Source organism: Cnephaeus nilssonii, assembly GCF_951640355.1.
Source record: "Cnephaeus nilssonii genome assembly, chromosome: 11".
NCBI lineage: Eukaryota > Metazoa > Chordata > Mammalia > Chiroptera > Vespertilionidae > Cnephaeus > Cnephaeus nilssonii.
Window position 1 is genome coordinate 12,668,091 of NC_137082.1, and position 11,465 is coordinate 12,679,555.

The 11,465-nt window shown below is 47.5% G+C and overlaps 1 protein-coding gene across 2 annotated transcripts in view; it reads left to right on the plus strand.

The window, feature by feature from the left end:
• NINL (ninein like) overlaps positions 1-8,458 on the plus strand; it is a 103,198-nt gene extending 94,740 nt beyond the window's left edge. Inside the window, exons 22-23 of one of the 2 annotated variants that reach the window (XM_079783897.1) lie at positions 2,322-2,435; positions 7,553-8,458. In XM_079783897.1, the coding sequence (XP_079640023.1) occupies positions 2,322-2,435; positions 7,553-7,744 (306 nt within the window). In that variant the 3' untranslated portion in view covers positions 7,745-8,458. The remainder of the gene's footprint in view (positions 1-2,321; positions 2,436-7,552) is intronic. The other variant, XM_079783898.1, reaches the window with a different exon arrangement.
• Positions 8,459-11,465: the final 3,007 nt, after the last annotated feature.

The following is an 11,465-nucleotide window of genomic DNA, read 5'->3' on the forward strand; positions in this document are numbered from 1 at the left end:
CATGAGAACTGGTTGTACAGAAGCTGTGGGGCCCCGATTTCCACTGTGAATAAGAAGGACTCTTAACAGATGCTGAGGAAGGACCAGGGAGGTGAGAGGTGCAGGGAGCCTCTCTGGGAAGGTGTCTCCCGCCCTCTGGGAGGCACTGAGTGAGCTGATCCTGAAGGTCTCTCCAGCCTGGGGGCCCCAGTTCCTCTCAGCTGCAGTCTGTCCTTGGGGGCTGCAGAGTCTGCGGTAGGCCCGAGGCTAAACGTTAGGGGCCACACACTAAATGCTTACAGGGCTGAAAGGGAGGCAATGGGTGCTGCCCCTCGGCTGTGTAGCCCCTGCATTTCAATGCTCCTGATTTCAAAGAAAAGCTAGAAACTAGACTTTTATATAAACACTCCCTGTTTCCAAATGATGCCCCTAATTAAAAAAACAATCTTAAACTGTTATGCAGACTGAAAAGAAAACCCACCAAGGGCACATTAGGAATACAGAAGTGACTTCCTGGGCATGCACTGACCTAGGCACTGGAGATGCAGAAATGACACACAAGGCAAAAGGCTGGAGCCAAATAATAGTGGTGGTAGGGAGACCAAAATAAAAAAATGCACCGTGGCTAGCACGTCAGGTGGTGGTGAGTGCTGTGGAGTGGGCGGTCTTGCATTTTTAAATAGGAGATCTAGAGAAGGTGGTTCTAGAGCCAGTGCCTGAAGTTGTGAGGCAGCAAGCCATCCAGTTACCTGGGGAAAGAGGACTCTAGGCAGCAGGGGCAGCACGTGCCATGGCCCTGAGGTGGGTATGTATTTGGCATGTTTAGGTCACCCTGGCTGGTTTGCTCGGTGGTTAGAACATCGGCCCTCAGACCGAAGGGTTGCAGGTTTGATTCCCGGACACAGTGTGGGTTTGTGTGGGAGGCAACCAATTCATGGGTCTCACATCAATGTTTCTCTTTCTCTCCCCATCCTCCCTCCCTTCCACTCTCTCTCTAAAAAATCAATGGAAAAAAACTCAAGTGAGGATTAAATAAAAAAAGAATAGCAAGGATTGGAGGGAGGGCGGGAGGATGGCTGTGGGACAAGAGGTCAGCAAGGTAACAGGATCGACGTGAGGAGCCGGCTGTGTGCCAGGCATCTAGAGATGTAGAAAGAGGGTCACTGCCTTAAAGGGCAGCAGGACACGGTGGCTCAGAGCGTTGCCTGCAGAGATTGGGATCGCGGTCCCCCACCTCCCAGCTGCGTAACCTTGGGCCAGTTAACCTTTCTGGGCTCGTTTCCTCATCTGTAAAATTCCGATAGCCGCTCAAAGCATTATTGTGAAGCATCAACGAGTTCGCACTTCTAAAGTCCTTGAATTGTCTGTGGAACGTGTGCACCCTGTGTAAGTGTTTAATTTAAAAGCCTGAGAAAGTAACTTGATCCTGAGTAACACAGTTCATGAGGAAAAGTTCAAGGCAGGAGGGATGGTGAGATCAGGAACCAGAGGGCAAAAATCAGAGCAAGACTTGAAAGGTGGGTAAAATTTAATGTTTGTAAAGCATAAATTCGACAACGAATAACCTTTCAGCATTATGCAGAAGTGTTCAGCTAGAGATAATGATAAACTATGATAGATTAATGACAAAACAAAGAAATTTGATCAGAAATTCTTTAGGGATACTTAGTCTGCTAATTCTTTTTTTAAAAAAAGAAAAACACATACTTTTCTTGATTTCAGAGAGGAAGGGAGAGGGAGAGAATCATTGATTGGCTGCCTCATGCACCCTACTGGGCATGTGCCCTTGACCGGAATCGAACCCGGGACCCTTCAGGCTGACACTCTGTCCACTGAGTGAAACCAGATAGGGCGGTCTGCTAATTCTTGAACTAGAATTAGTTTTGTGGTTTGTAACAGAACATTAAAAATGTTTGTGACAGAACTATCAAAAATAATAGTTTTGCCGAAACCGGTTTGGTTCAGTGGATAGAGCGTCGGCCTGCGGACTGGAAGGTCCCAGGTTCGATTCCGGTCAAGGGCATGTACCTTGGTTGCGGGCACATCCCCAGTAGGGGGTATGCAGGAGGCAGCAGGTCGATGTTTCTCTCTCATCGATGTTTCTGGCTCTCTATCCCTATCCCTTCCTCTCTGTGGGAAGTCAATAAAATATATTTAAAAAAAAATAATAGTTTTGTGGTTTGTGACAGAACATTTTTTTAACTTACTCTATACAGAGGAAAGGTTATCAATAGTTACTCTCATATTTGCACATTTTAGCTAATTTCCACTCTAAAATAAATAAGCCTGAGATGATTCTTTTTAAAATGTAAAATATTGGTGTGTAACTTCTTTTGTGGCAGGAAGAACATAAAAAGCAGCTTAAAGATACAGAAGAGCAGGTGGAAGAGGTGGAAATGATTCTGAAGAACATGGAAATGCTCCTGCAAGAAAAAGTGGGTGAGCTGGGAGAGCAGGTGAGTGAGAGGCTTCTGTCAGTACACACTAGTATCCTCTTTCAGAATTCTTTTTTCTTTCTATGGGTGTTCATTTGGAACCAATGAATCTGGGGCTCTGCCTAAACTTCATTTTTAGAATCTGATTATACAAATACTAGAGGCCCGATGCACGAAGATTTGTGCAAGAATGGGTCTTCCCCTGGCTGCCGGCACTGCCTTCGCTCCGGCCAGAGCCGCCTTTTTGCTCCAGCCCAAAGCCACCTTTCCGCCTTCCCACTCTGCCCAGAGGCCCGGAGCAGCTGGGGCAGTGCGGAATGCCTGCGTCATCGCTGTGGTGATGACGCAAGCATCCCGCCCCGCCCCTGGCCGCTCGGGACCTGCATATGCAAATTAACCTGCCAGCTTTGTTGGGTTAATTTGCATACTCACTCCTGATTGGCTGGTGGGTGTTGCAAAGGTATGGTCACTTTGCATCTTACTCCTTTATTAGTGTAGATTTTTCAGATGAACAATTAAAAGCAATCAGTAGAAAGTTGATTTTACTAAATATATACATACCCTACATTATTTGTACACTGTACTTATTTTCTTTTGGAAATAGTTTTAAGATATTGAGGTGTTCGCATAACCTCAGAAAAGATGTCTGTTTTCATTTGTTCATTCAGTCATTCCAAGCCCCTGTTAAGTATCAAGGCATTGTCCTAGGCAGACCCTGAGATAAGCCCTCAAGGACCTTACATTTTAAAGGCAGAGGCAGATAACATAAATGACCTCAGGTTGTAAGAAAAGGAAACAGTGATGGTTGGGATTTGGTGAGGATAGTTAGGACATGGCATGGGGGCAGGCACCTAATGGCCCAGCCATGGCAAGGTCTAGCTGTGTCCCCCAACAGAGGCCAGGTTGGCATTTTAGAAGGGAGAATGCGTATTGGGTGGGACTGTCTTGTGCATTATAGTGCTAAATGCCAATAGCACCTCCAATCCCTGGGACAGTCTCCACATGTGGTGGGGGACATGCTAGATCCCCAACAAGGTGCATTCCACAGAGGGAGCAGTGCAGGTAAATGTCCTTATATGGGACCAAGCATGGCAAGGGAGGAGTCACTGTAGCTGGTGTGAACTGATGGGCAGGAACAGGTAGGCAGGGTCCCATCAAAGTCAGTAGTTCAGATTTTATTTTAATTACTAGAGGCTCTGCATGAATTTGTGCGGGGGGGGGGAGGGGTGCTGTGGGAGGTTGGCCTGGCCGCTGGCTCCAAGGAGGGAGCTGGCCCTTGGCCCCCCTGGGAAAGGGGCCACGTCTGCCGCCACCGACCCCCGGTTCCCTGACCCAGCCTGGGGCCCAAAGGCCCGGCGGGGTCAGGAGAGGAGGCGATGGTCGCTGGGCCGGGTGCGGAAGGAACAGATGTGACGCTGCCCCGCCACTGCACAGTTCCCTGCCTCCCCCTCTCCTCCTTCCTTCGCCGCCGCCGCACTGCCACTGCGGTGGGCGGGCAGCCCCCAGGGAAGGGAGAGGATGGGAGCAAGACAAACCCTTGTGTTGAGGGCTGACTTTTAATAGAGCACAGTGAGGGAGCTGCTCTGCTACGTACAAAACCCTGATCCAGAAGCAGGTCATAAACAAATGGTTTAGCACCAGGGGCTGATGGGGGCCGGCTGGCTGGGGGGAGAGACCATGGGCAGTTGGCCGGCCACAGGAGGTTGGCTGTGGGAGTGCACTGACCACCAGGGGGCAGCTCCTGCATTGAGCATCTGCCCCCTGGTGGTCAGTGCACATCATAGTGACTGGTCGACCAGTCGTTATGGTCGTTCAGTCGTAACAGTCGCTTAGGCTTTTATATATAGAGACTAGAAGCCCAGTGCATGAAATTCATGCGCGGGTATGGTCCCTAGGCCTTGCCTGTGATCAGGGCCATCTTCCCTGGCTGCTGGCAGCCAGTCCTGCCCCCCCCCCCCCCCCGCTGCCACCCACCCTGGTTCCCCATTTGCCATCAGGCTATCAGAGCCTGACGGCCAGGGGAAGGGACCGAGAGGTCGGCCATTCCCGCCCGCTTGCCAGGCCTACCCCCACTGCGGGTCGCCCTCTGTGTGTGGGATGACCAGCAGGGCAGGGGCCTTGGCCTGGCACTGCCCGCCACCCACCCCCGGGTCCCCGTTTGCCATCGGGCTATCGGAGCCTGCCAGCAGGGAGAAAGGGACCGAGAGGTGGTCAGTGCACCTCATAGTGACTGGTCGAGCGGTTGTTCTGGTCATTCTGCCCTTATGGTCGCTGGGCTTTTTATTATATAGGATAGATAATTAGAAGCTATTGGAAGAGTTTAAGTAAGAGAATGACCTGATACACACACACACACACACACACACACACACACACACACACCACACTAGAGGCCCGGTGCACAAAATTCGTGCATGGGGGGTGTGTCCCTCAGACCAGACCAGCCTGCACCCTCTCCAATCTGGGACATCCCTCTCACAATCCAGGACTGCTGGCTCCCAACTGCTCACCTGCCTGCCTTCCTGATTGCCCCATAACCGCTTCTGCCTGCCAGCCTGATCACCCCCTAACCACTCCCCTGCCAGCCTGATTGATGCCTAACTGCTCCCCTGCCAGCCTGTTTGCCCCTAACTGCCCTCCCCTGCAGGCCTGGTCACCCCTGACTGCCCTCCCCTGCAGGCCTAGTCCCCCCCAACTGCTCTCCCCTGCAGGCCTGGTCCCTCCCAACTGCCCTCCCCTGCTGGCCATCTTGTGTCCACATGGGGGCAGCCACTTTGTGTGTTCAAGTGAAGGTCAATTTGCATATTACTCTTTTATTAGATATAAGATATATATATTTTTTTTTTCTTCTTCTTTAAGAAGGGACAGGGAGAGATAGAAACATCAATGATGAGAGTCATTGATGGGCTGCCTCCTGCACACCCCACACTGGTTTCTTTGTTAGTCTTCACCTTGCCTGGACCCACCCCTATATCCTCCTTCCTCCATGTGCCCTGAACAGGAATCGAACCGTGACCTCCCAGTTCATAGGTCAATGTTCAACCACCAAGCCACGCCAGCCAGACTGATCTATTTAAAAAAAAAAAAAAATCACCACTGGGGGCGGGGAGATAACCTGAGCTGCTAGAGAAAAAAAAACAAACAGAAAGATCACAGCTGCCCTGAGCATTTACAATCTGGCTCAGCTAGCAGTTAAATCAGTGGAACACCTGCACGGGGAGTGCTGAGGGGGGAGGCAAGGCTAGAAGTGAAGAGATGCAAAGGCAAATGCCAGCTACTCCAGAAAGTTCTATTGTAGTGCTAGAAGAAGTTAAGAGAAATGTGAGACTCTGTAGAAACATTTGTATTACATAGTAATCCAGGATGGTTTATCTGAGGGCTCCTAAGCCGATGAAACATTTGTGTCACCTCCTGTTCCTGAATCTTCGTGGAAGGTTCCCAGGCTGTCACTCTGAGGCCCGTCCCCCTCCTTGTCTACCTTCCTGGCTTTGCTCTGTCACCCACTAACCCTCACACTGTCTCCCTGGTCCTCAACTTTTCCTCCCAATGTCAGATTCTGACTCCCCTTATAGTCACTCATTTGCACAGTGTGCTTCCTCACCTGGCAAAACCAGTTCTAGTTTAATCTTGTGGCTTTTGCCCACCAGCGCTGCCCACACCTCCTGGCTTGCTAGCACTCTGAACCCTCTCCTTCCCTTCTGACTCCAGCACCCCTTCTCTCTCCTCTCAGCTGTCCCTGGAAGACCTGAAGTGCCCAAAGCGAATGTGCACTGCCCTCAGGCTATGCATACCTAGACCTGGCCTGTGTCACCTTGCCTGGACCCACCCCATCTCCTTCCTCTGGGGCCCTGGCTGCTGCCCAACACAAACCTTAAGGAGGCTTGATCTTACCAGTTCTCTGCTCTTCACAGAAATACCTTCAAAGAGTTGTCTTTGGTTCACTTGCCATTGACTTAGATCCAAAACCTTGGAGTGCGGTGGGCTCCTTCCCCCACCCACCCCGTCTCCATCAAGTCCACCAGTTCCGCCTTCAGAGTGGAGACAGCCCCACCCCCACTGCTCTCACCTTCATCTTTGGTGTCCTAACTGGCATGTCTTATTTTCTCCTCTAATCTGTTACCAACCCTGGAGCAGCAAACAATCCTCACCAAATATGGTTGAGGCGCTGGCCCTCCTCTGCTTGGAACCCTTTTCCCCAGGTCCCTCAGAGTAAAAGGCAGAGCTTTTACAGTGCCCTCCAAGATCTGTGCCCTGCACAGGCAGCCTGGTAGGGGATTTCCTCGTCACAGGCCTGCTGGCCATCCTGTCACCCACAGCATGCACCCCCTGGCTCTTCCTACTTATTCCTCCCTCTGCCTGGAATGTCCAGGCCTAGCCAGCCTCGGGACTTACTCCCGTGCTTTTTCAGACCTGTTCAAATGTCAGACAGACACCCTCTGTTCTCTCTCACCAACATGGAACCCTCCTCAGCTCTCTGGATGTCCTCTTAGCACTTCTCACCACCTGCCACACTGCATGTTTCTGATCTGTCTCTGTCCACTAGAATATGTGCTCCATGAGAGAAGGGTTGCTGCTAGAGCAATGAGGGGTGCTCTGTGAATGAATGAATGAATTCAGTGTTAAGAAGCACAAGGTCAGGACGTCCTTGCCTTTGTATCTTGAACAAGGACTCATGACAAGAGGCCTTGTGTCCCCGTCGCTGAAATCCCGGTGGCTGTTGTGTGTGGTGACTGCACCGGCCTGTGAGGGTGAGTGCAGTGCCTCAGTGTCCTGGGTGACACGATGGGCTTACGGAGCACACTTGGATGAACAACGCATTTTTGGCACTCTTGACAATTTCCTTGTTTTACATTGCTTGGAATAGTTCTTTTTGAGACCTATGATTTTGGCCTTTCATGTCTTCATTTCATGGTAATATCTCTGATAAAGTTGACTTAAATATTCTCTACCACATAGTTCCTCAGATTCTCAATTTCCTGTCTCATGCCAAGATAACAAAAATTGTTATGACATCCAATGTGTATATCAGATCTGTAAGAACCCCAAAGTATGGTTTGAATAAAGATGGAAGAGTAAAAGGGTTGTGTAGCATTTCTGCACTAGATTCACAATAAAGTATGGCTTTCTTCCCGCTCTAGTACGAGAAGAACACAAAATCCGATTTGCTGCTCAAGGAGCTCTACGTGGAAAATGCTCACCTGATGAAAGCACTTCAGGTCACTGAAGAGAAGCAACGAGGGGCTGAGAAAGAAAACCGAATTTTGGAAGAAAAAGTAAGAGCCCTCAACAAACTAATCTGTAGAATAACTTCAGCATCCTTCTCTGTGTAGATTGCTTGTTTTCCTGAAATTCATTTTGGAAGAGCATCTTTTAAAATTAAGCCACTGTGAAGCCATAATTTTCTATGGTTTGTTGGCCATGCACCCCCTGGACATATGAGCCCGATGCTGGGGAAACAGACATGCTGGAAAAGACTCCATCTTTATTAGTAGTCCAAGGTAATTTCCAATTGTGCTTAGTTACCGGTGAAATCAGATCATGGGGGCTCTCAGCAAAGAATGACTAAAAGGCAGTGATAAAGTAAAACAATTTCAATGTTGTGCTTTTGAAGTCAAAGTTGGCTGCAGAGATTAAAATGCAAAATTAGAGCTCTGCAGTTTTACCATTCCACTGTTACTGCTTTGGGTTTAAATCATTAGGATTCTTAATGGTGAGTCTATACAAAAGTTCCAGGAAGGCTTCTCTCTGTGACTGTCACCCAGTGGTAAGGGACAAAGGAGGGGAGCCCTTTTAGGGACTGCTGCACCATGGGAAGGTGTTTGGACAACGCGTAGTTTAAGTCTATGTGCTCAGGGATAATGATATTTATTGCGAATGCAATCTTTTCCTCCTTGAAATGTCCTCACACTGGAAATTGTATTGTATAGTTTTAAAAAAGGATAGTTTTATATCCAAAATACACAAATTATGGTCACTTGGTTTATCAGAATAAACTACTGTAATATGAAGTCACTATTTGCAATAAATTTTTCTATTAAAATTGATTCAACTTCTAAGTTTGTTTTTAATTTTCTTTGTTTGTTATTTCTCACCTAAAGATATTTTTTTCCCCATTGCTTTTTCAGAGAGAATAGAAGGGAGGGAGGGAGGGAGAAGGAGAGGAAGAAAGAGAAACATCAATTGGTTGCCTCCCACAGGGAGGGGCCAGGAAGCGAACCCTGAACCTAGGTATGTGCCCTAGACCCAGAATGGAACACAAGACCCTTCAGTGCACGGGACAATGCTCTAACCACTGATCACACCAGCCAGAGACAATTTTTTAAATCCTCATCCAAGGATACTAGTATGCTTATTGATTTTTAGAGAAAGAGAGAGAAACATCGATGTGAAAGAGAAACAAGGATCAGTTGCCTCCCATACGCGCCTGACCTTGAGTTGAACTCACAACCTTTTTGGTGTATGGGACAATGCTCCAACCAATTAAACCCAGGGCTTAATTTTTAAAAAACAAATATCTCAAACATATAGAAAAATAGGTGATTTTTTTGTTGTTAATCCTCACTTGACAATATTTTTCCATTGATTTTTAGAGAGAGTGGGAGAAACGAGAGAAACATGGATGTGAGAGACACATCGATTGGTTGCCTCCCACAAACACTCCCAACCAGGGCCAGGGATTGAGCCTGCAACCGAGGTACATGCTCTTGACTAGAATCAAACGCTGGCTGATGCTTTATCCACTGAGCAAAACTGGCTAGAGCAGAAAAATCTATATATATAAAAGCCTAAACAACCGAACAACCAAACAACTGAACGTCGCTATGACGCGCACTGACCACCAGAGGAAAGATGTTCAACACAAGAGCTGCCCCCTGGTGGTCAGTGCGCTCCCACAGCGGGAGCGCTGCTCAGCTGACCAACAGGCACCAGACACAGGGCTCACAGCTGGGTGCAACAGCCCGGAGACTGCAGTGGAGCGGCAGCGAGCCTACTGAGCGGTGGTAGCACAGGCACAGCGGGGCCAGGATGAGCAGGAGCGGCAGGCTGGAGCGGCAGGCAGCGTTGGACTGGCTGTTTCGGCCTGATCTCCTGCAGGCTACGCCGAGGGACCCCACCAGTGCACAAATCCATGCTCTGGGCCTCTAGTAGTTTTTATAAGAAACATTCCTGTGCCCATCAACTAGATGCACTAAAAAACATTCTGCTTGCCCTAGCCGGTTTGCTCAGTGGATAGAGCGTTGGCCTGTGGACAGAAGGGACCCAGGTTTGATTCCAGTCAAGGGAAATTGCCTGGATTGCAGGCTCAATCCCCAGTAGGGGGCATGCAGGAGGCAGCTGATCAATGATTCTCTCTCATCATTGATGTTTCCATCTCCCCCTCTCCCTTCCTCTCTGAAATCAATAAAAATATTAACAAACAAACAAACCAAACAACCCAGTCTTCTACATTTCACCCCCTCCCTTCCTGGAAGCAACCGCTGTCTTGCAGCTATTGAGCCCATCCCCTTCTATCTGTATATTTACTATATGTATGTGAAAAACCTTAAAGCACTATGGAAAGACCCAAAGACTGGAATAAGTGGAAAGCTCAGTTCTTGGATAGGAAGACTCAACAACATTAACTGATTAATGTAATATATTCCCAATAAAAATACAAACTGCCCAATCAACCCTTTGTCCCAGAATTGGGCAGTTCTAAAGTTTATATGTACAACTAGATAAACAAATTAAATAATATGAGAAACTGGAAGAAAAAAACCAACAGTGAAAGGGGATTAGTCCTACCAGTTATTAAGACATCAAGTCTCGCCCGGCCAGCGTGTCTCAGTGGTTGAGCATCGACCTATGAACCAGGAAGTCATGGTTCGATTCCCCGTCAGGGCACATGCCCAGGTTGCGGGTTCAATCCCCAGTGTGGGGTGTGCAGGAGGCAGCCGATCAATGATTATCTCTTATCACTGATGTTTCTATACCTCTCTCTTCCCTTTCTCTCTGAAATCAATAAAAAATATATTTAAAAAAAAAACCACCCCAGCAGTCTCAATATAGTTTGGGTTACATGGGTCAAAACTCAAAGGCTAGCCCAGCCGGTGTGGGTCAGTAGTCAAGTGTCGACCCATGAACTAGGTCACAGTTCAATTCCTGGTCAGAGCACGTGCCGGGTTGCGGGCTGGATCCTCGGTGTAGGGGGCGTGCAGGAGGCAGTCAATAAATTATTCTCTCTCATCATTGATGTTTCTATCTCTTTCTCATTCTCCCTTCCTCTCTCTGAAATCAATTAAAACAAAACAAAACTCAAAGGATACACGTCTTCATTCACGTTAGGCTTCTAGCTGGGACTGGAGTAACAAGGAGATTTAATCTAAAACACCTGAATAACACTAATAACCAACTGATGTTTATAGAATCCAACAGCCAACAATAGCAGAAGTGCACCTGGAACATTTACCAAACTAGACGAAATTCTGGGCCTTGAAACAAGTCTCAAAAAATGAAAAGGATTCAAGTCATATAAAGTATGTTCTCTGACCACAATGAAATTAAATTAGAAATCAAGCCCAGAATATCTTGAAAATCTCTAAATATTTGAAAAATGAATAACACACTGATAAATAACACACAAAGCAAAGAAGAAATAAAAATCAGAAAATATTTCAAACTGAATAAAAATAAAAATGCAACATACTAAACTTTGTGGGGTGGAGCACTACTTAAGGGAAAATTCATAGCACTAAATACTTGTATTAGAAAAGAAGCAAGGTCTCAAAATCAATGACCTCAGCTTCCACCTTAAATAATGGAAAAAAGAAGAGAAAGTTAAACCCAAAGTAATCAGAAGAAAGGAAATAATGAAGATCACAGTAGAAGTTAAGGAACAGAAGAACAGGTTGGCAAAACTACATGCTTATATGCTTATAGGTCAAGCCCAGCCCTGTAGCCTGTTTTTATAAAGTTTGATTGGCACGACTACACCCATTCATGTATGTATTGTCTCTGCTTGCTTTTGTGCTACAGCAGCAGCCATAAGACTCTGGCCTACAAAGTCTAAGA